Source organism: Saccopteryx bilineata, chromosome 3, assembly GCF_036850765.1.
Source record: "Saccopteryx bilineata isolate mSacBil1 chromosome 3, mSacBil1_pri_phased_curated, whole genome shotgun sequence".
Taxonomy (NCBI): domain Eukaryota; kingdom Metazoa; phylum Chordata; class Mammalia; order Chiroptera; family Emballonuridae; genus Saccopteryx; species Saccopteryx bilineata.
In genome coordinates this window covers 70,350,278-70,375,125 of record NC_089492.1, presented here as the reverse complement: position 1 = coordinate 70,375,125, position 24,848 = coordinate 70,350,278, and the positions used below count along the sequence as shown (strand labels likewise).

Below are 24,848 nucleotides of genomic sequence, written 5' to 3'. Positions count from 1 at the left end.
CATTGTGTTCCTGTTTCCATTTCACACACAGATATGTGCCCAGAGTCTGCCGGATGCCAGGCGTTGGCAGGTGCCAGGGGCACAATGGTGAGAAAAGTTAACATGGTGCCCACTGTCATGTTTAATCGGAGGTGGGAAAGACCATTAGATAATCCTGGGAAATTACTCTCAGAAATTACACCTGCAATGTAGTCCAACTGGTACCGGCCACATGACAGGTGTGGACCTATGAACGTGTGTTAAGCTGATTTCCCCTGGTCTTGGGAGGTGAGGGAATTCCCTGAGAATTGAGAGTGAGGCTAAGAGACCAGCACGGTGAACCAGATAGTGGGGGAGAAAGGGTTTGAGGGGTTGCAGGCTGATCTAGGAAAAACACGTGACCAGGAGAGGCAGGAACACACAAGCTTTAGTGGAGGATCCCTGAGCAGGCTTGCGTGGCAGGGAAGTGCAGAGGCTGTGGTGTGGGGACCACCATCCTGAAGGGAAGGAGTTATCCTCCGGGGCTTTTGTATCAATGTGCTGTCAGCTGAGCACTTGGCCAAGGAGTCTGGGGCACAGATTCTGCGAGGGGCAAGGGCCATAACAGCTGGGGGTCTTATACAACAAGGCTTTAGCTTATCAGTGGCCAGCAGATGCTGGGTGTAGTTCCACAGGATATGCAAGACAGGCCAGGACTCAATGGCTAAAAACCTGCTTGTTTGGCTACTTGTAAAACAATTGGAGGTAGCCTGACCAGACAGTGACGTAGTGGAGAGAGCATCAGACTGGGACGTGGAGGACCCAGGTTTGAAACCACAACGTCACCAGCGTGGCGTGGCATGGGGTCACTGGCTTGAGCGCAGGGGTCACTGGCTTGAAGTCCAAGGTAGCTGGCTTGAACCCAACATCTCTTTCTTGAGCATGGGGTCACTGGCTTTGATGTAGCCCCCCATACACACACACACACACAAGGCACATGTGAGAAAGCAATCAGTGAACAAGTAAGATGCTGCAATGAAAAATTGATGCTTCTCATCTCTCTCCCTATCTGTCCCTCTCTGACTTTGTCTCTGTCACAAAGAAACAATCCCCTGTAGAAAAATTTGAGCTTGTTGCCTACTGTAGGCTCTAAAGCTATCAGTTTCAGCCTGCTGTGAGGAAGTAAACATTCTCCGGGCACCTTTGGCTCATTTATATGACACAGGGAAGCACAAGGCCAGTTGGAAAGCCAAAGGAAGGCCCAGGGGTGGGGAACAGAGAGTAAAGTGAGAGGGGAAAAGGGACCCCCTCACCCCTCCCAATGAAGGGCCTTGGAGCTCCCTGTTTAGGATTCTGGCCTTTATCTTAAGAGTCCTGGAAAGCTGCTCGGGTGTTTTCCGCAGGGGCTGATGTGATCAGAGCTTGATTTGAAAAGATCTTCCTGGTGTGGTGAAGGCAGGGCCAGGGTGGAGGCTCCCCTGGACACAGCCGTCATATTAAGCTCGTGGGAAAATACGTAGTGCTCACAGAAACGGGTGTAGAACAAAACCCACATCCCGCTCATTGCGCTGCAGGTAAGGCTCAGGAGGAGGGCCTTGTTGGACCTGATGGACTTTTTTGATGACTCAGTGGGTCTGTCAGGAAAAGCAGTGCTCCATTCATTGACCAAGTTTGGCTGCTTGAAAGTCATCCCTGAGCATATTCAATTCTTTAGTATTGCCCCTGGCTGGCACAGACCCTGGCTGGCTTTCTCACGGGTCCTTGCAGTGCCCAGGAGAGGGGACAGAAAGGTCCATGAAGAGAATGCCATGGAACATGGGCCAAGGGTACCAGGGAGCATTGGCCCACACCCTGCCCCTGGGTTCTTTTTTCTGCCTGTTGATTGTCCACCCCTCTGTCCTCTGACTGGGCAGAGCCCACAGGCCTGTTTCCCTGAGTCCCTGAATTCCCAAATGAATCCACTCACTTTACACCACAATTGGATTTTAAGAAGCAGCAGTCTGCTTACATAACTGCCCAGAAGGTGTTAGAGACTCTGAAAAAACCCCCTGGGAGACAGATTAACGGTCTCCTTTCCCAATAAGGTCAAGTAAAAATTTTCATTTTGGGAGGAGAGGAGAAATCTTTATTTGGGGTAGGGCCATTCACAGCCCAGGCTTTGGTTCCCAACATTCACTTTCGCACAGGGATGTCTTGGAAATGATGACTCCTGTCACAAGTTGGTCAGGGAGGACAGGCCTATCCCAGTCTGGTGGTTCTGAAGTGTAGCCCTGGACCAGCAGCCTCGGCGTCACCTGGGAACTGGTTGGAACCTCGGCGTCACCTGGGAACTGGTTGGAGCCTCGGCGTCACCTGGGAACTGGTTGGAGCCTCGGCGTCACCTGGGAACTGGTTGGAGCCTCGGCGTCACCTGGGAACTGGTTGGAGCCTTGGCGTCACCTGGGAACTGGTTGGAGCCTCGGCCAGCGTCACCTGGGAACTGGTTGGAAATGCAGGTTCCTCAGCCCCAGCCAGGCCCACAGTCACTGGAGCTGGACCCAGCTCTCTGCGTTGTGACAATGCCTCCAGGGGGCTGTGCTGCTCACCAGGGTGCCAGAACCACTGCTCTGGCCCAAGCATGGTGCCACAGCTCTTTTCTCAGCCTCTGCCTCACAACTGGTTCATTCAGGGACACCTCCATGAAGGCAGAGTCCCCAAAGTGCAAAGAAGGGGCTGAGTCTGAAAACATGGGGAAAATCAGACCATTTTCTCTACCCAAGAACCTCTCTTTATTATGCTAAATGTATTTTCATTCTACAAGAGGGAGATGGTAGGGAGTATGTTCCTACCTTACTTGATTAAATGACCTTTTTGCCCAGGGCATCTCACTGAGCCACTAGCGTTCTGTGGGATCCATGTTGGAAGTGATGGACCACCTGAGGAAATCGGGGGAAATAAGAGACTATAATGTGAAAATCCAAAGGGGGTGGATTCTCCCGGCCCCCTCAGCCCAGTTTTACCCCAGCTCCTGTTCCTTCAAGTGTGTGTTTTATAGAGATTCTCTGAGCATCTGTGATACCAGTGCGGTGCAAAAGTGAATGACTAATGTGTCCCAGGCAGTCGGAACTCAGGGTGGTGACTGAGCACCGTGGTGGACGTGCAGGTTGGCGAGGGAGCACAGGGACAGGGCGCCCACCTCTACCTGGGGGCTCTCAGCCCTGCTTTGTGGTCACTTGTGTCCCTGCTTCCATCTCCTGCTCCCCCAGAGCTCCGATTCACTGAGTGGAAGCCTTTGTTACCTGACACACTGTCCCCTCATTTTTGTGTGGCGAAGAGCCTTTATAGACATCACTGGTTCAGTCTTCAGAGCAACCCAGTAAGAGGGTGCACGGGTCTGCCATGGCTACAGGGACAAATAACCAACTTAGTGGCTGACAGTACCACACCTTTTCTGTCCAACCATGCTGGGGGACAGTTGGCCAACACGGGTCTCTCTGGCCACACCCAGACGAGTCCGCAGGGCTGTGCTGCTTTCTAAGGCTCTTAGAGAGACGCTGTTCCCTCGCCTTGTCACGGCGGCAAGGAGATCCCTGTCACCAGGGACGGAAACTGAGTGGAACCGTGACCTGCAGTTGTGTGGAGAGTGGAACTTGTGAGCAGTGACCGTGGATGTTTAGCTGAGGTTTCCAGCAGCATGTTGGAGGTGCGGTCTGGCTGCTTCTTGCTGAGAAAGATGGAGGGAAGAGCAGTTCACCCAGTGGAACCAGGACTTACTGTCTGGGAAAATCTTAGCCTCACAAAGTGGCCAAGGACCCTGAAGTGAAGAGATTCATTCTCGGAAAGCATGTTCCAGAGAAAAACACTGAGGTTGTGGTTGTGTCACCTTTGGTCGATACCTCAAGAAGTTAAAGATGAAAAAATTGCATCAAACTCAGTGACTTACACAACCGAAATGCATAAGCTTGCCTTTCTGAAGTCTGAACTCCAACAGGTCTCTGTGGGCTAAACAAGGTGTCGGCAGGGCTGCAGCCTCTGCCTTCTCTGTCATCGGGGTCCGTCCCTGTTCCTTCCCCCTGCCCTTTCTCCTGTGCCTGTCCTCTATTGTCACGTCTTTCTAGGACTCTCTGCTGACTCTCCTGCTTTTAAGGACCCTTGTGATTACATGGGGCCCACCTGGGCAATCCAGGATACTTTCCCTATTTTAAGATCAACTGAGTAGCCCTTTAATTCCTCCTTGCCATGGAACATAACATGTTCATTCACAGATGCTGGTGCTTAGAACGTGGGCATCTTTCAAGGGCCATAAATTATGCTGCCTGTCATGAAGGTAGAAACTCATCATTATCCTGGTTTTGCACATGAGGACACAGGAGCTCAGAGAGGTGGCAGCATTTATGACGGGTAAATTCTGGTAAGAATTTAAACCTGGGTCTCATGGCTCTAAATCTTGTGCCCCACTCCCCCCGCAGTTTCCACTCTGCACTTGATATTGTTTTGCTGCTAAGTGTTATTGTTAGGGCTAAAATTGCAATGACAAGGCCCTGGCCGGTTTGCTTAGTCAGAGCGTTGACCTGAGATGTCTGGTCAGGGCATATATGGGAAGCAACCAATGAATGCACAGCTAAGTGGAACAACAAATGAATGCATCTTTCTTTCTTTCTTTTCTTTTCTTTCTTACTTTCTTTTTTTCTATCTTTCTTTCTTTTTTCTTTCTCTCTGTGTCTCTCTCTCTCTCTCTCCCTTCCTCTCTCTGTCTCTGTAAAAGCAATAAATTAAAAAGAATTGCAATTATGAATTCTGGTAATGCCAAGTAGCAATATAAAGGCCCTATGAGGCCAGTGAATGGAACATGATCACCGCAGCACTCTTATTAATGATCAAGTAGCCATTGCATTTTTCCTGTTTCATTTAATGTGTATTTTGACTATATTTTTATTATACAAACAAACCCAAAAAGCCATGTGGACTGTCTCTTCTGCACAGTCCTTTGCATGCGTTTTCCTCCTGCACAGAGACGAATGTGCATCATAAACTGTGTGCTTCCGGGCTGGTGCCGTTGGTCATTTTCTTCCTATTCTGTTTGACATGAAACCCACAGACCAAAGGTTCCAAGCCTGCTGTTGTGACCCCCTGCTGTATTAGAGGGCTTTATGAAATTCTCCGAGCAAATTTAATTTACTTTCATGTTCAAAGGACGTATGTGCGGTGCCACACTTTTAGAGGTGGAAGTTGTAAAACCCAACAATGGTAAGTTGATGGGATGCCAGGAAAGTTGGCAAATAGCCGGTGAACAAAGAATCCATTACGTTTGAATATTGTTGCCAGAAGGGGGAAAGGAGGGGATGCTGGCGTTTATTGAGTCTTTGTGCTGGGCACCCAGCTATGCGCCTCCACACATAAGCAGAAGTGGGACTGGAGGTAAAAATAATTTCTAAATTACTTACCACGCTTCGGTAATGACGATGAAATCTGTGGGGGATATTATGGCACTGGTTCAGGGACCTGCTGGCAATGTGACTCCTGGTCTGTTTACTGAGGACTCATGGGAGGGGGGCAGGACACACAGGACACAGGGCCCAGGATTACCGGCCTGCTTTTATCATGGGGCCTGACCACACAGGCTGGACACTGACCATGAGGAGTGGGCCTTATAAAAACAGAAGCTACCTTCTGTGTTGGGGCCCTTGCTCAGTCATTTACTATTTATTTTCCCTTTAACTTCAGGGAGCCTCAGCTTTTTTATGAGAAACCTCATCAGAATACTTCTTTACAAAGCTTTTGTGACCATCAGTAACACAAAATGAACATTTTTCCTAACCAAGCAGGATACCGATGTCTAAGGCGCCATCCTAGGCAGGGGTTAGTCTGTGCACACTGAGGCCGTCTCCCTCAGCTCCTGGTCCACAGCCTCAGCCATCCCTGCCCTTCTTGGTACCTACAGGGTCTCCCAATGAAGGGCTAAACATTTTCCCCTTCTTCTTTTAGATCTCATTTCCTATTACAGATCAGGGACAGAAAGGAAAAATAAGGCAGAGTGTAATGAATGGGAAATATGCTTTATAACATAGTGAGACTTTGTGATTGGCCTTGTCATAGAGACCATGGAGCCTGGCGGTAGGGAGTGTGGCTTGGAGACATGGCCCGGTACTGCCCTATTTGAACAAGTCTTACCCTCTCTGTGCTGCTATTCCCCCATCTGTGAAACGGGGGAATCATAGTGTCTTATCTTGGAGAGCGGTGTGAGAATTAAATGAGTTAACACATGAAAAGTACTCGCTTTCTGCCTGGAAACTTAGAAGTGCATGATTATTAGTTTTTATTTTTGTGATTCTAAAACTTTTCCTTGGGATTTTAGATCAGAAACAATAGTCATATACTTGCCCTCTACTTCCTAACCTTTTTTCCTGAGCTATGCATTCATGTTTATGCCTTTGAACTTCTGTGATGATACATGCATGACAAACTGGGGGATCAAGTACATGTTTTGAGTAAGAGAACACCCCCCAAAAATGTTATAGTTTGCCTGGTATAAGGTTACGCGTTCTTCACTTAGCGAATAAACACATCAATTCATCGAAAGAACAGAAATGAAAACAGTACATGGAAAACTAAAATCCTTTAGATGTCTGTATTTCTGATAATTAGGTCTAGAAACGGGGTGGGTGGGGTCCTCACCTACATGCAGTCACTTGATTGTGGAATTTGAAGTTCCAAAGCCATGGTCACGTTTAGAAAGCGTAACACATTCTCTTTGGAAAATTATTAAACACGTTCACGCAGCAAGGAAGAGCCACTCAGCTGGGGCTCCAGGACTTAAATGCAAGATGTCGGTACTTTTTTACTCGAGTGATTAGGCACTTAACCATAGGAGACAAGAATGATACCTGCAACTCTTGGGGGCCAGTGGCTGCCAGGAATTAGGCCCCTCTTGCCTTGTTTTCCCTAGTAATGTAAAAATGGCTTGTTAGGAAAATCTAAAGCAGAATTAGGGCTGCCATCTTGTGGCGGTGAGGAGCCAGGTAAAGTAAGTGCTCAGGCTTGAAGCACCAGTTTTGCACCCAGCATCCTCCCGTTTCGTTCATGTTGATGACGACTTTGGCATCCAGGAGCCAACATCAACTGGAATCTACCCTTCCTGGGTTGGTCCAGCTTCTAAAATGAAAGGAAGAAAGGATTGTTGAGCCATTTCAGCTGTAAGGTTCAGTATAAGAACAGAAGAACTGTGGGGAATTAGGACCCATGTGCCTTGGGGGCAACTTGGTGACTCCATTTATTCATTGACCCGCTGCACACATACTTATTAAGTTTGTAAATGCTTAAGGGCCACAGTGATGAACAAGGAAAAACCTGTCTTTCTTAGGTTGAGAGCAGAGTGGAATCAAAATGTTATCTGCTGGTGCTAGAGTGACAGGTGTCTCCCTGGACTTAGAGATGAAACAGGAGGAACAGAGGTGGGAAGAAAGACTTCCTGGCTCCTTTTCTCCCACCCAGAGCATCAGGATTGGGGTGGGGTTGGGTGAGGAGAGGACCAGTTAGAAGTTTCCTTTCTCAGGAGGGCATGGGGAGAGTGCTGTGTTGGCTGGCACCCAGCAGCCACACCCGGGCCATGCAGTTGGCAGCAAAGCTTCCAGGCTGAGGTTACTGAAGACCTGGGAAACACTCACAGTTCCTTCCTTTGCTGCTTCTGTCTTTTCCCTTTCTCATTTCCTCTCTCTCTGGTCATCTTTTCTTCTCCTCCCATCCCCTTTTCACTCTTTTGTCTTCTTCCTCTTTTTTCTTCCTTCTCTCTCTCCCTTCTTGTACTTTTATTCTTCCTGTCTTGCCCTTTTCTTCTCTATTTCTCTACCTTCCATTTTAAAAATACCATCTCCTTTTCTATATTACCTTACTTTTCTCCTTGGCTCCCCCCACCCCAATTATTTTTTATTTCCACTGAGCTGTTGTTCACCCTGGACCTCTCTCTCCAGGGTTACTACTATTCCTGCTGGTCCACAGCCTGCAATCCTGTCCCCACTCTCTGTGTGCGCCAAATTTTTAGCAACTGGGTTTTGGGACACTGCAGACCCATTCCACTCCCTGATGGCATGCCCTAAACCTTTGGCTTGAGAAGTGAGAGCTTTAGACAGGTATGAAACCAAGTTTGGGAACGTCACTCTTGAGCATTTTAGGCTACATGTGTTCAACGTTGTTCTGTTTTCTAGTGCCTGCCTTCATAACTACCTCCGCATTCAACAAGGAGAGAACCAGACAAGCCGTCTCCCCGCAGTGGTCTACAGCCACAGGGGATCCCGGGTAATTTGATTTTTAAAAACTTATGTTTTCTTCACTTGCATGGGCAAGTCAACCCACAAAGGTCAAGTTGGGGTGCTGGGTTTTCCTGTGACTTGCTTAGTGCCTTTGGTAAAAATGACTCCCCCCACAAAACTGGGAAAGCCCTTGTCTCCTCCTTGTTTTTGTTGGGCTTTAAAGCTTTATCTGTCTCTGAGGTCTGTCTGATCTCCAAGAAGAAACATGCTGTGTAAAGATGAGATGATATCCTGCCAGTCACACTAAGGATGCTCTTCTCGCACTCTCTATGGGACCCTGGACTCCAGCAGCACCTGCTTGGTGAATTTGAAAGTGGCCCACACCTGAGCACTGAGGATGTCTATTCAGGCTGCCATAGGAGGGTAGGACCCTCTGTGCTTACGAGAAGTCCACTCTGCTGCTGGCAGAATAGGGACACCGGGTGGCTGCACGTGCGAGTCCCCACCCTGCCGCTTAGCAGCCCTCAGCTTTTTCTTCTTGAAACATGAGAATATCAATGCCTAGCACATGGTGCTGAGAATTTAATTAGCAGCTATCATTGAAGAGGTAGGTGTCTGCGTTAAGCTGTCTGAAGTTGATTAATGCTGCATCACAGAATTTCCTACCACAAACTTTAAAGTGCCCCTAAAATGACACCTACCACTGGTAGAGATCTTTGAAGCAGATGCTATAAACACCTTCCATCTAACCTATTACATAATTCTCTGGATAAAAAAGCTAGCCTGCATAGTTAAAACCTAAAATGCGACATTTAGGGTTTTTACTGTTTTATTTCCCTGAAGAATGATCAAATTGTGTTGCTTTTAAGAACAAGACTCTGAAGTGACCACCCATACCTTAGCTTCTCAGAGTCTAGTCCCATACAGTGTTAGAGTTTCCCACAGCTTGGTGAAAGGTGACATTAGCCTGTCACAGAAGAATGACTCAGCTTCCCATTTCCTTTTATCTGTGATGCCCATTTAACTTTGATGTTTGACTTCAAGTCAAAACTAATCCATGCAGGTGAGCTGGGAGGAGGGAGGGGGTGGAAGGTGGGAGGTAGAGGAAGGACTCTGGGAAGGTCTGTGGGACCACTGCTGGCCTGGGCCTCAAGGACAAACCCTCCTGGGACACGTTCTGAGGCTCAGGCAGTTCCATTTAGTTCAGTCTGTATAATTCATTAAAATGTCAGCAGTTACAAGGACTGTTATCCTACTGAAATGTGTATTTATATATAATTTAGTGTAGTGGTCAGGCTAGATAGGAGACAGATCCATGTTGACCAAGGATTGGAAAAGAACCTCAAGTTCCATTGCAGTTGTCACCTGGACAGTGTCAGAGTTCAGCAAACGAGAACTGTTACCAATCATTCTGTGACATGCACAATCTTCTCCAGTCCGTCAGATGTCCTTGGGGAGGGCAGGCGTCTTTTAAGATTTACTATAGCCTTAGGCCACCTCTAATTACAGCAAGTGAAACTGTTCCATTTTTTTGCTGTAGATACTGCATGGAGTTCAAGACCGAATCACTGACCCCTCACTGTGCCATGGAGAACCGCCCCCTGACGCGATGGATGCAGTACCTCCGAGAGGGGTACACGGTGTGTGTCCACTGTCAGCCTCCAGCTATGAACTCTGTGAGCCTCCGCTGCTCTGGGGACGGCCTGGACTCTGACGGGTAAGGCGGGGAAATAGGCTGAAGGGCTTTTCTTGCCACTCATTTGGGGAGATTTGTCCTTGACATGTCGACTGGTGTGTGGAGCATACCAGCGCATGATTCGAGGTCAAGTCAGTGAGTGAGGAGACGCTTCCTTCCTTCTCGCCACTCGAGACCGGGGGCCTGTTCACACTGTGGAACTTGGAGATTTCACTAGAGATGAGGGATGAGGGGCTGAATTTGGATATTGGGATTCAGGCTCAGCTCCTAAATGACCACCAAGACCTGACTGCTCCAGAGGAGTGTTCCGCAGACCACCTGAACTAGAATCCCTGGGGATGCCGATTTCTGAGCCCCATCTGAATCCAAATCTTTGGGGGGTGAATTTTGAACACTCTCCTAGGTATGGGATTAGCAAACATTTTCTGTACAGGGCCAGAGGTGTAGTACTCCTGCCTGCTGGGAACTACCAGTGTCACATGGAAAAAACCTACACAAGACACAAACTTATGCCAAGAGGAAGAGAGAGGGAGGCCTGCCAAGGGAGGCAGAGAGACCTCCTGAATCTCCTTCTCCCTTAGCTTTTATTATCAGAAGCAGAACAGAGGTAACAGGATTACAACGGAGGGAGATAGGTGACAAGGGGAAGACTGATTAATGGCCGTTTTGCTGACAAGGAGAAAGGACTAATTTGATCAGAACATTCTTTTCTTTTGCTAATTAACAAGCACAAACGAAGAGGCAATCTAGACCAGCGGTTCTCAAACTTTTTGAAGTCCGGGCACACTTAAAATCCTACAAATAATTGTAGGCACACTATATACAAATTTCTGAGATATATGTTATAATAATTAAGTCAAATATTAAAGAAAAAAATATAAAGTCCAAGTGTGCTTTTATGGTAATTAAACAAAATAAATATGACAAAATTAAATTTACTCTGACATTAAAAAAATTTTTGTTAAATTTTTTGAGTTATGCTTTTGAGAATTAGTAAAAAAAAAAGAGGGGTTAAAAAATTTTAAAAATGGGCCCTGGCCGGTTGGCTCAGCGGTAGAGCGTCGGCCTAGCGTGCGGAGGACCCGGGTTCGATTCCCGGCCAGGGCACACGGGAGAAGAGCCCATTTGCTTCGCCATCCCTCCGCCGCGCCTTCCTCTCTGTCTCTCTCTTCCCCTCCCGCAGCCGGGGCTCCATTGGAGCAAAGATGGCCCGGGCGCTGGGGATGGCTCTGTGGCCTCTGCCTCAGGCGCTAGAGTGGCTCTGGTCGCAACATGGCGACGCCCAGGATGGGCAGAGCACCGCCCCCTGGTGGGCAGAGCGTCACCCCATGGTGGGCGTGCCGGGTGGATCCCGGTCGGGCGCATGCGGGAGTCTGTCTGACTGTCTCTCCCTGTTTCCAGCTTAAGAAAAATGCAAAAAAAAAAAAAAAAAAAAAAATTAAAAATGACAAAAAGTTATCTTTTTATATATATAGATACATTCTTAGTAAGATTTAGTAAATTTGGCTGGTCCCAGCGCAAATGTGTTAAGTTTTTTCATTCTTGTGTTTATGAGAAACATGAGCCTGATGTGTCCTAGCCATTTCTTCAATGTTTGGGCATATATTTGAAAGGCAAACTCTCATTTCCTTATCAATACATTGAAGAATTCCTCTCTTTTTACTCTTAATTGTGCTTAGTGCAGAAAACCCCCACCATACATATCATCTTAACTTTACACCAAACAAAGGATAGAAGAAACTTGCCTCCAGTCTTTCTGGGGAACATGGGGGGTAGTGTAAACAGTCCAGCACCACAGCTTAACAGCCTTTTGCAACCTAATCAGGCAAGTGAGGTGGGGGGCTGGGCAGACTGTCAGCTTACAGCCAATTCCCCACACCTCTGTTCCCCAAAAATCTAAACTCCAAAAACCCTGTTGGTTTTTTGGTCCCCAACAGGCATATATTTCTCTGGAATACCATAGAGCGCACCTGGAAATCTTCTAGGGTGCACCAGTGTGCACTGGTGCACACTTTGAGAACCACTGATTTAAACCATTGAGGGCTAATTTTCTAAAGCCTGTTCACATGCATTCCTTTGTGTCTGCACAGAGGTCACTCACTCACACTTGGTGTTTGTGTCCAAGAGACATTCACTCAGGGCTTTTAACTAAAGTTCCCCAATCCAAGGCATAGTGGGTTCAAGGTGAAATGGGTGACTCCCTATACAGAGGACAGATATTTCTGGCTTTGCGGGCCACAAGTCTGTCACAGGTATTCAACTAGTCATAGCAGAAAAGCAGCCAGACATGCTCTGTAAACTGATGAGCCTTGTTCTGATAATACTGTATTAATGAACACTGAAATTTGAATTTATTATTCTCACATATCTCAAAATACTATCTTGATTTTCTTTCCACTCTAAAAATATCTACAGAGAAGCAGGGAATGGGCTAGATTTGGTCCCTGGGTCATAGATCACTGACCCACTACCTGGGCGACTCATTCTCAGAGCAGGTCCAGAACTCAGTGGTCATGAGATCACACTTGAGATAGCGGTGGGCCCGGCTTTGTGGGCTCATAAATCGGCATAAATTTGTAGACTGTCCGAAAGAATTGACCCTGGAAACATTTTAACATCTTGAAAAGCTACAACTATCCTGTACTCATCTTATCAGAAGGGTAGACTATGCTGGGCATGGATTATGGCTTTAAGTATGTCAGATGGAACTGGTAAAAACACAGACTAGAAAGTAGAATATGGCCCTTTCCAGTTGCTCATTATTCCCATAGCATGTTTTAATGCTTAATAACCTGAGTTTTCATTTATTAGTCACTTGTGCCTAACAACCTGTGTATTGAGTACACTGTGAACTGTATGAACAGTAAAGTGAGTAAGGAATTCATATGAAATAGAAACTTAATATCGAGAATTATTTTTCTGAGTACCTCATCCATATTTTAACTTGAAATGAATTTATAATTTGATTTTCACCCATAAAGCACCTTCAACGCTGGCTGAGGTTCCAGTGACTTTAAAAATAATACTTTCAATAATTGGGCTATGCTCTTTCCACTGCTCCCATTTTTTTTTTTTTTTTCATTATGAAACTAAAGAGCTGGAAAGAATAAAAGAGATTATTTGGCTCAGACCCCTCTAATTTAAATATACATGAAACAAGAAGCCATTTTCTTTATGTACCATTTCATATATTCAGATCAAGTGACAGAAACAAATACAGTGACCTTAGACTACGCTCTCAACATAGGCTGTCCTCAGTGATAATTGGTAACTTGTTCTGATAGAACCCAAAGAAGGGAAACTGTGATTAAAATTTTTTTTTCAATTTACAATATACTTCAAATCTCCATGTATGATGATTATCCTTTAATAAAAAAAGTTCAATGTATACATTGTAAATTAGAATTTTCTTTGGCTTGCTTTTAATGTATAAGCATTTTCAAAATATTGTTTCAGAAATCAGACTCTCCATTGGCAAGCGATTGGCAATCCTCGATGTCAAGGAACTTGGAAAAAAGTTCGGCGAGTAGCTCACTGTTTGTGTCCGGCTGTGCACAGTTTTATATTTATATAGATTGTGAGGTCAGTATTTCAAAATTTGTTTATAAACACGCTATTATCAAGTCATACCCAACGCTTCATAAACCCTCAAAAATTGTGTGGCCATGTGCCTAAACACATGTCACTCCCACACTCGACGTGGATAAAGAACATTTAGGGGCCAGTTCTCAAGAAACGCAGCACCTTTATTTTTATTTACAGAGTTGAGGATGCACCTGAAAGTCCCCTGTGGCTCTGTGTCCTTGACCTTCCACATAAGAGTCCGTTCATTCAATAGGTGGTCCACATACCACAAAATACATGTCTGTGTGCACCAAAATTACGACACGGTCTGTCCGTGTACTGCTGAGTCAGTTGTCATTTAAGTGTTTCCATGCTATGAAACTCGTATTTTTCTCTTCCTTTTCTGTCATCTTCAAACTTCTCGCTTTAAAAATGTACAGCTATATGTACTCTCACATATTCCCCATATTTTATCCCACAAATTCAGAAATAATTACGTTCAAGAAAATTGTCACAAATATGTTTCCACAGGACAAAAGTTAAGATTTAGTAAGCATTTTGTAGTAAAAAACCAATAGCTAGGCTGAAAATACTTTTTTGAGGAAGAAATATTCAGTTAATTGAAAAGATGAAATGTCCATTTTAGATCAATAGGAGTTCCTTTAAATATTATATTTTTCATAATGACAAATTTTGAAAACAATTGCTTTAATTTTGAAAATTCTACCATCAGCATCTAAGATGATTTCCAAGGCTACTCTACTAAGATTATTTCCTGAGGCTAACTAAAATAACCTTTCAGAGTCCAATGTTAGGTTTAGGTGAAGGAACTTACTACTTTTCTATAGCATTTTCTTATGTTTGGAGTGGAAGGCAGAGGAACAGATTATTGAAGGCTGGGGTTCTACTACAAACACTCCGATCTTACACACATACACAAAGAATATTTGTCTTATTTTATGATTGGGAAATCAGTGACCTAGCGACAGAGTGGCTTGTGCAGGCATCTGGGATGACGGGCCCGAAAGCCAGCCAGATGCTCCCGGTTCTCGCCCAGGGCGGTCCCGCCGGAAAGCCGACTGCCAGGCTGTGAGCTGGAAGAGCTGAGCCCTTTCCATTGTTGAAATGGATCTGAAATCCAGGATGTTTCCTTTGGACAACTGAATCTCAAGATTTAAGCTATATGAAATTCCTTCAATTTATTTGTATAAAATATTATTCACTAACAAATGATTTACTAAAATACATCTTTCTCGGTATTTACCACGCAATGACAGAATGACAAGAGCAAGTATGATAGCGATGGAAGGTTCCTGATATTTAATGCTGAGAGTAGCAATATTCCTAAGTATTCATTTAACTGTCAGAGTTGTTTCTGTGGTAAATTCTTAAGAGATTACTAATAAAAAATTTATGTCTCATCAAGGTTAAAAATTCAACTATAGATTCATTATCAACATTTTAAAGACCATTTCTAAACATTTATAAAGCAAGGTGTTTGAAAATATACCTGGGTAATTTTCAATGTTACTTACAATTTTTACAAAACTGTAAATAAACTTTCTGTCTACATATTTAAAAATTCATTACTTGTTTGATTTAAAAAATACCCAATTTTTTTGGACTGGTCAGAGAATGAACAAAATTTCACCAAAACAAAACGAAACACCTTCAGAACAGACAGGTGTAAATATGATCACCAAAAGCAATAAAGCTATGGTTTAAGGTTCAATGTTTTAACACTTAAAATATTTGAATTGTATAAAATCAATTATTCACCTTATATATTTTGTTTTTAATACATTCATTAGTTTCATGTTATAGTTTATTTTTGTAATGTCTATTGAGAAGAATTTCATAGGCTAGACTTAACTATTAGTAATGGTTTTGAAATGCTATTAATTCTAGCAAAGCCAAAGAAACAGATCAGAACTGAAACAAGTAGTACAAGTGATTAATGAAGAAGCAAAAATTTTTATTTTCAAAGTTAAAGATCACAGTAGGACCTCTTTGGAATCTTTTTTTGTGTGTGTGTGTGTGTGTGACAGAAACAGAGAGGGACAGACAGATAGGAAGGGAGATGAGAAGCCATCAATTCTTTGTTGTGGCTCCTTAGTTGTTCATTGACTGCTTTCTCATATGTACCTTGATTGGGGGGATACAGCAGAGTGAGTGACCCCTTGCTCAAGCCAGCAACCTTTGGGCTCAAGTCGACAACCATGGGATCATGCCTATGATCCTATGCTTCAACTGGTGAGCTCGCACTCAAGCCGGATTAGCCTGCGCTCAATCCAGCGACCCCGAGGTTTTGAACTTGGGTCCTTTGTGTTCCAGTCTGTGCCACTGCCTGGTCAGGCTCGGCATCCTTTTTTTAAAAAAATTAATTAATTTATTTTTTACAGAGACAGTCAGAGAGAGGGATAGACAGGGACAGACAGACAGGAACGGAGAGAGATGAGAAGCCTCAATCATTAGTTTTTTGCTGCGCGTTGTAATACCTTAGTTGTTCATTGATTGCTTTCTCATATGTGCCTTGACCGCAGGCCTTCAGCAGACTGAGTAACCCCTTGCTCAAGCCAGCGACCTTGGGTCCAAGCTGGTGAGCTTTTTTGCTTAAACCAGATGAGCCCGCGCTCAAGCTGGCGACCTTGGGGTCTCGAACCTGGGTCCTCTGCATCCCAGTCCAACGCTCTATCCACTGTGCCACCACCTGGTCAGGCTCGAAATCCTTTTTTAATGAGTGCTTTAGAGTCAGGGTCCTGTCCACAGGCTCTCTGCAATGATTTACGGCCTCTAGAATTACTTAATATACTGATTTTCAAAAGTATAGGTGGAAAATAATTTGAACAAAAATATATTCAAAATTATATGATCACTAGAGATGGTGATCATTTAAAAAAAAGTAAAAAAAAGAGGGGGGAAGGGGGAAAATAGTAGTACAAAAAGGAACAAGATGAATTATAATCATCCTATTTTTTTTTTAGGGTCTTTCTTAGGATGTTCTTACTTGAGAATATTGTATTTAAGAATAAACAGCGCCTGACCAGGTGGTGGCACAGTGGATAGAGTGTCGGACTAGGATGCAGAGGACCCAGGTTCAAGACTCCGAGGTCGCCAACTTGAGCAAGGGCTCATCTGGTTTAAGCAAAAGCTCACCAGCTTGGACCCAAGGTCGCTGGCTTGAGCAAGGGGTTACTTGGTCTGCTGAAGGCCCGCGGTCAAGGCATATATGAGAAAACAACCAATGAACAACTAAGGTGTCGTAATGTGCAATGAGAAACTAATGATTGAGGCTTCTCATCTCTCCATTCCTGTCTGTCTGTCCCTGTTTATTCCTCTCTCTGACTCCGTCTCCATAAAAAAATAAAAAAAAAAGAATAAACAGCAATAGCAATAAATTTAGCTGTTCTGGGATAAATACTTTAATCAGCCATTGTTTCTAGGTATGCACAAAAATGACAGACAATAAACCTGGTTCTGCTCTCTAGTGAAGGTTCACACAGGTAACTGCAAGTTGATTAGAAAGCAAAGACCTGCCCGTCCTGGTATATAAGCCATTGGCTGAAGAACAGATTGAAACAGAAGAGAAACTTTTAGGTCAAGGTGACAGCTGGACACACACATTTACCCTCTCTCCTTTCCCAGGTCCCATTGCGACTATAGGACTTACAAGAGACTAAGACTGTAGCACAGATGAGAAAGGGGGGGTGGCGGAAGTCAACCCAGAGTTTGAAGTTTCTTTGAAGATAGTAAACAAAAATATTGGAGAAAATGACATTTATGGCACCAAGTTATAAATAAACTTTACTTAAAACCATCTTTGTCAAAGTTTTATTTATTCTTTTTTTTTTTAGAGAGGAAAGAGAGAGGGAGAGAGAGAAACAGAGAGAGAGAAGGGGGAGGAGCAGGAAGCATCAACTCCCATATGTGCCTTGACCAGGCAAGCCCAGGGTTTCGAACCGGCGACCTCAGCATTTCCAGGTCGACGCTTTATCAACTGCGCCACCACAGGTCAGGCCCATCAAAGTTTTAATACTGGAACAAAAGTCAAATGTACCTAAATGAGACATGAAGCAAATCTTGGTTAACTACTAATTTTGTCCTATGGCATTACTACTTAAGTTTCAAATGGAAATTTATTTATTTTTTTAAAAAAGAGACAGAGAGAAGAAAGGAAAGAGAGGGAAGGGGGAAGGGAAGCATTCATTTGTTCCACTCAGTTTTGCATTCATTGGTTGCTTCCCGTGTGTGCCCTGACTGGGGATCAAATCTACAAATTTGTTGTTATGGGAAAATGCACTCTTCACTGACTGAGCTAACCGGCCAGGGCCATATTAGTCTTACAGTACAAATCATCATATTACTTAAAGGATTGTCACAGAAAAATAATATAATGGTTTAAGCAAAAGTTTTAAGATATATCAATGACCAAATTTCAAAAAAAAATGCGATAATCAAAATATATAACTGTCCTATCAAGCTTTTACACTTTCAGTCATCACTGTCCGAGTTAATTAGTTTTAGCTTCTTCATAGTCCTCCATCTGTCTTTTAACATGACGCTTGTTCGATTGTTGAATTTATAATGTAATAGTATTTTAGTCCAGTTTCCCTCTCCATATTTTCTCACGCCACATCTCAGATTCTTGTCTTCTTCCCAAAGCCATGCCTTTAGATAAAAAAAGAAATTATTCACAAAAACTCATTATGTTCTTTAATGAGGTATAATAGACAAATAACATACCAATTTCAGCTGTACAAGATTCAATATTTGTATATATTGTGAAGTGATCACCAGAATAAGCCTAGTTAACATCTATCAAAAGTAGATAAAAAGTAGAAGTTAGTCATAGAAACTTTTTTTTTTTAAGTGAGAGGAGGGGAGATAGAGACTCCTGCAAGCATACTGACCAGGATCCACCTGGCAACCCCGTCTGGGGCCAATGCTCAAATCAACTGAGCTATTTTTAGCACCTGAAGATGATGTGTGGACCAACCAAGCTATCCTCAGTGCCCAGGGCTGATGCTGGAACCAACCGAGCCACTAGCTGTAAGAGGGAAAGAGGGAAAGAAGGGGGAGAGGGAGGAGTAGAGAAGAAGATGGTGGCTTCTCATGTGCACTCTGATTGGGAATCGAACCCAGGATGTCCATACTCCGGGCCAATGCTCTATCCACTGAGACAACTGGCCAGGGCCACAGAAACAATTCTTTAAAGAACATACCATAAATAGAATCTCTTTAAACTAGTGATTTTAGAGAGAGAGGAAGGAGGAGAGAGAGGAAGGGGGAGAGAGAGAGGGAGGAAGGGGGAGGGAGAGAGGGAGAGAGAGAGAGAGGGAGAGAGGGAGAGAGAGAGAGAGAGAGAGAGAGAGGGGGAGAGAGAGAGATATAGAGAGAAATAGCCATTTGTTGTTCCACTTCTTTATGCATTCACTGGTTGATTCTAGTATGTGACCTGACAGGGTATCAAACCTGTAACCTTGGTGTATTGAGATGACACTAACCAACTGAGCTAACCAGCTGGGGCTAATAACTATACTCTTTAAGTTTTAAAATTGTACACCTGAAACCTATTAACTTTATTAACCAATTTCACTCCAATAAATTCAATAAAAGAGAAAAAAAAAGTTTAGAGGCTAACTCCTTGCCAGTTCAATCCCTGGTCAGGGAACATATAGGACAGCTCTCTACCTACCTCTCTCTAATTAAAAAAATAAATATTAGAGGCTAACTCCTACTTTCTGTATGTGGAGCTGAATGAGTGATACAACTGGCTCACCAGCACCAGATCAGAAAGAAAACATGGGCAAGAAAATTTCATGAGTCTACTCTTTTTAAAACTCTTCATGTCATTTTATACATTTATATTACTGTACTATAGTTTATTCATAATGACACATAGTTAAGAAAGAATTTAAGATGAAATATTTTAGCACATAAAAAAAACCTCTGTCCTTTATGCTAAGCCAGTGGTTCTCAAAGTGTGCCCCCTATGGTATTCCAGAGAAATATGTGCCTGTTGGGGACCAAAAAACCAACAGGGTTTTTGGAGTTTAGATTTTTGGGGGACAGAGGTATGGGGAATTGGCTGTAAACTGACAGTCTGCCCAACCCCCCACCTCACTTGCCTGATTAAGTTACAAAATGCTCTTAAGCTGTGGTGCTGGATTGTTTACACTACCCCCCATGTTCCCTGAAAGACTGGAGGCAAATTTCTTCTATCCTTTGTTTAGTGTAAAGTTAAGATGATATGTATGGTGGGGGTTTTCTGCACTCAACACAATTAAGAGTAAAAAGAGGAATTCTTCAACGTACAGTGGTACCTTGAAATACAAATTTAATTCATTCTGTAACTGAGCTCATAAGTCAGTCAACTTGTATTTCAAACTGCCGATACTAGATCTGTGCGCCAACACACCAACTAATGGCAGCTTCCCGAATCATGGCTCATATCTCGAAATTTTGCCTGGATCTCGAACAAAAATACAGACCGAGTCACGGCTGGTATCTTAAAAAGTCATATGTTGGTCTGTTCGTATCTCAAGGTACCACTATATTGACAAGGAAATGAGAGTTTGCCTTTCAAATATATGCCCAACATTGAAGAAATTGCTAGGACACATCAGGCTCATGTTTCTTATAAACACAAGAATGAAAAAACACATTCGCACCAGACCTACCTGCCGAATTTACTAAATCTTACTAAGAATGTATCTATCTATCTATCTATCTATCTATCTATCAATCTATCTATATATAGATAGATATATATAAAGATAACTTTTTGTCGTTTTTTATTTTTTAACCCCACTTTTATATGAATTCTAAAAAGCATAACGCAAAAAATGTAATATAAAAATGTTTTTTAATGTCAGAATCAATTTAATTTTGTCGTATTTATTTCGTTTAATTACCATAAAAGCACACTTGGACTTTATATTTTTTTCTTTAATATTTGACTTAATTATTATAACATATTTTTCAGAAATTTGTATATAGTGTGCCTACAATTATTTGTAGGATTTTAAATGCGCCTTGACTTCAAAAAGTTTGAGAACCACTGTGCTAAGCTATTCTCTTTTGTCTGTTTTTCTTGAAAAATTAAAAAAGAAAATCAATAAAAAAAATCCTAACAATCTTAGCCATACCCATTTACCTCCCAAAATACGAAGAGCACACAGCAAATTAAAATGCATCACTTTCTTTCCTACCTAAAAACTTTATCTGATAAACTGTACACATTTGCTTTTTAAAAAATTTTTATTAAATTTATTGGGATGACATTGGCTAATAAAATTATACAGCAGTTTCACAAGTGTACAATTCTATAGTACATCATCTGTATACTGTATTGTGTGTTCACTACTCAAAGTCAAGTCCCCTTCTGTCACCATATACTTGACCGCTTACCATTTACTACTCCCCCACTCCCTTTTCCCTTCTGGGAGTCACCATACTGTTGTCTGTTTCTGAGTTTTTGTTTGTTTTGCTTACTCATTTGTTGCTTTCAGTTTTTATCCCACATATGAGTGAAATAATATGGTTCTTAACTTTTCCTGTCTGACTTATTTTGCTTAGCAGGATATTCTGAAGATCCATCCATGTTGTCACAAATGGCAGTATTTCATCTATTTTTACGACTGAGTAGTATTTCATTGTATATGTATGTACCACATCTTAATCCAATTATCTGTTGAAGGAAAAGTCAGTTGTTTCCATGTCTTGGCCACTGTGAATAATGCTGCAATGAACATATGTCTTTATGAATAAAAATTCTGAGTTTTTGGGTAGATACCCAGAAGATGGATTGTTGGTTCATATGCTAGCTCTACTCTTAATTTTTTTGAGTAACTGCCATACTGTTTTCCACAGTGAGTATATCAATTTACATTCCCACCAGCAATGAATGAGGGTTCCTTTTCTGCAACCTAACACTTGTTATTTCTTGTTTTGTCTATAACAGCCATACTAACAGTGTGAAGTGGCATCTCACTGTCATTTTGATTGAATTTCCCTAACAGCTAGTGAAGTTCTTCATCTTTTTATGAATCTGTTGGCCATTAGTATGTCTCCTTGGGAGAAATGTCTATTCAGGTACTCTGTCCATTTTTAATTGGATTAGTTTTTTTGTTGAGTTATATGAGTTCTTTATATATTTTGGGTATTAACCCCTTATCAGAGGTATTGTTTGCAAACATTTTCCATTCAGTTGTTTGCCTTTTTGTTAATGGTTTATTTGGCAGTGCAGAAGCTTTTTAGTGTGATATAGTCCCATTCATTTATACTGCTCACAAAAATTAGGGGATATTTAAAAATGAATATGAAGCGATAAAATATCCCCTACTTTTTGTGAGCAGAATTAGGGGATATTTCAAAATAAATATGAAGCGATATAATATCCCCTACTTTTTGTGAGTAGTGTATTTTTGTTTTGCTTCCCTTGCCACTGGGTCAAATTCATAAAAATCATTAAGACCAAGATCTGTAAGTTTAGTACCTATGTTTTCTTTTATGTATTTTTTTTGTTTTAGGTCTTATATTTAGGTTTTTGACCCATGTTGAGTTAATTTTTGTGTATGGTGGCAAACAGCAGTCTAGTTTCATTCTTTGTATGTGGCTTTCCAATTTCCCAGCACCATTTATTGAAGAAGTTTCTCTTTTCTCCATTCAATATTTTGCCTCCTTTGTTGAAAATTATTTGTCCATATATGTGCTTTAATTTCTGGGACTTCAATTCTCTTCTCATGTTCTCTGTCTGTGCCATGGCTGTAGGACGGGGGATGAGGGGGGAGAGAGAGAGGAGAGGAAAAGGAAGGGTAGAGAAGCAGATGGGTGCTTCTCCTGTGTGCCCAACCGGAATCAAACCTGGGACACCCACATGCCAGGCCGATTCTCTACCACTGAGCCAACCGGCCAGGGCCTCTAGAACCATTTTGTTGAGTATTTTAATCTTAAGTGGATGTTGTATCTTGTCAAATGCTTTTTCTACATCAACTGATATGATCATATAATTTTTATTATTTATTTTGTTATTGTGGTATATCACATTAATCAATTTTTGTATGTTGGACCATTCTTGTGGCTTTGGAATGAACTCCACAATTGTGATGTATTATTTTTTTTAATGTATTATTGTACTTGATTTGCTAGTATTTTAGGAGTGTTGCATTTGTATTCATCAGACATATTGGTTTGTAATTTTATTACTTTGTATTATTCTTTCCAGGTTTTGTTATCAGGGTAATGTTGGCCTCATAAAATGAGGTAGAAAGTATTGCCTCTTTTCAATTTTTTGGAATAGTTTGAGAAGATAGGTATTAAATCTTTTTTGAATGTTTGATAGAATTCACTAGTGAAGCCATCTGGTCCTGGACTTTTACTTTTTGATGATTGTTTCAATCTTCTTAGTGTTGATCAATCTATTTAGATTTTCCAGTGCTCATAGTAATTCCCATTAGATACAATTTATGGAAAAAAGTCCTTGTTGAAATGCATTTACTTTTCTTCTTGAATAAATTTACAAAAGGCAGGCTTTTTAAATCATGATAAGGTAAGCAGAAATACCTTTGTTTAACAGGCAAATAAAGCAAGTAGAAACCATCTAATCAGGCACAGATTAGTGTAGTAAAATTTTTTAACACAAAATTTTCAATACAAAGTTAGACAAAATCTGTTATTCATCTGAAACAAGCTGTCCCACCAAAAAGATGAAAATATATCTAGACACCACTGATAGCCACAGAATTTTGTTTTTGGCATAGTAAACAGTGACAGACAATATCCCCTATATTCTATTCTGTAAATTATGTAGTTGCCTGGTCTCTGGTGGTACAGTGGATAAAGGGACGACTTGGAATGCTGAGGTTACTGGTTCAAAACCCCGGGCTTGCCTGGTCAAGTCACATATAAGAAACAACTACTATGAGTTGATGCTTCCTGTTCCTCCCCGGCTCCCCCACTTTTTATCTTTCTCTCTCTTCTCTTTAGGACTCAAATATATCCATAAATTAGTCCATTTTGAATTGTTGCCAGAAGAACAACAGGAGAAGATCAATTAAAAGCATGAGGCAGAGATTTCTAGTTTTTGGAGCAGTTATGTAAAGAGCTTGGAAATATCAGTCTAGTCCTCAGAAAAAGAAAAAAGAAATTGAATAAAGTTAACAACTCTTCTTAGATCTATCAGAGAATTAATGTCACAAGGCAACGTGCTGCCCTGAAAACTAGGGACAGAAGCGTGGACACAGAAAATCAGAGCTGGCTGGGCACAGGGTAGCTAGTACTGGGGAAACATTCACTGTGGTGGACGAGCTGATGGAGGCTCACTGTGGACAAGCGTAAATCAAAAAATTCCAGGGTCCCACTCTTAGTGGAGCCAACAAAGTTTTGTGAGTTTCATCCCCACCAAGGTAAAGATGGGAGGAAGACCTCCTCCTGCTCTTGCAGGGGAGGGAAAGATTAGCCAGTATGAGATACACCCAGGGCATTCAGTTCCCAAGAACAAAAGCTTGCCCTCAAGAGAAGCTGCTTTTGCCTAACTGACCCATGGAAACACCCAACTCCAATCCTCTCTAGCCTTCCATGTAGGAAAAGAAAAATACCCAATGTCAGCCCCCCTGCCTTCCTGTTTCTCCCAAGAGGGGGAAATAAAAGCTGAGAAGTGCATGTGACACAGGTTCACTGAGAGAATGAGACAACCACAGAACTACAAATGCTTCTTTTCCTCTCCCCCATATTCCCACCACATTATTTGGGCTCCTGTACAACAGTTGCCTCAGCTGAAAGAGCGGCCTCACACCATCACTAAGGAGTCTCTAGGGAAACCCAAAGACAACAAGAGAGACAAAAACAAGGAAATTTTAGCCCCTGACACCTAAAGCTTCAGCAAACAATAAATAAAGCAAAATTCTTCATCAGAAAAACATAAAATCTCACACTAAAGGCCAATTTACTTCAGTGTCTTTTATCCGATATATCATGTTCAACTGTCAACAACAAAAAAAATGAGTACCCTGGATAGTGGCACAGTGAACAAAGTGTTGGCCTAGAGCACTGAGGTTGCTGGTTAGAGCCTGGGGTTACAGGCTTGAGTCCTAAGGTCTCCGGTTTGAGCCACAGTCAGGGCACATATGAGAAACAATCAATGGCACAACTAAGGTTAGCAACAAGTTGATGCTTCTCTCTCTTTCTCCCTCCCTTCTTCTATCTCAAAAAACAAAAATGATAAGAAGCTCTAAAAGGTGAAAAACACAATCTGAAGAGAAAAAGCATCAGGTTCAGATTTTGACATTATCAGAGTGGGAATTTAAAATAACTGATCAAGATGCCAAGGTGCTAGTGGACAACGTAAAACCAGATGGATAAATGCAAGCAGAGATATAAACCCTAAGAGAGACTCAAAGGGAACC

The 24,848-nt window shown here is 42.5% G+C and overlaps 2 protein-coding genes across 4 annotated transcripts in view; one reads left to right on the top strand and one right to left on the bottom strand.

Annotated features, from left to right (window-relative positions):
- The window catches only part of SBSPON (somatomedin B and thrombospondin type 1 domain containing), a 31,443-nt gene extending 13,605 nt beyond the window's left edge, over positions 1–17,838 (top strand). The window contains exons 3-6 of the mRNA XM_066266321.1: positions 8,139–8,229; positions 9,724–9,900; positions 13,336–13,461; positions 17,089–17,838. Coding sequence (XP_066122418.1) covers positions 8,139–8,229; positions 9,724–9,900; positions 13,336–13,453 — 386 coding nt within the window. The 3' untranslated portion in view covers positions 13,454–13,461; positions 17,089–17,838. The remainder of the gene's footprint in view (positions 1–8,138; positions 8,230–9,723; positions 9,901–13,335; positions 13,462–17,088) is intronic.
- The window catches only part of TERF1 (telomeric repeat binding factor 1), a 39,074-nt gene continuing 31,486 nt past the window's right edge, over positions 17,261–24,848 (bottom strand). For all 3 annotated transcript variants that reach the window (XM_066266317.1, XM_066266318.1, XM_066266320.1), the window contains one exon: positions 17,261–18,111. In XM_066266317.1, the coding sequence (XP_066122414.1) occupies positions 17,935–18,111 (177 nt within the window). In that variant the 3' untranslated portion in view covers positions 17,261–17,934. The remainder of the gene's footprint in view (positions 18,112–24,848) is intronic.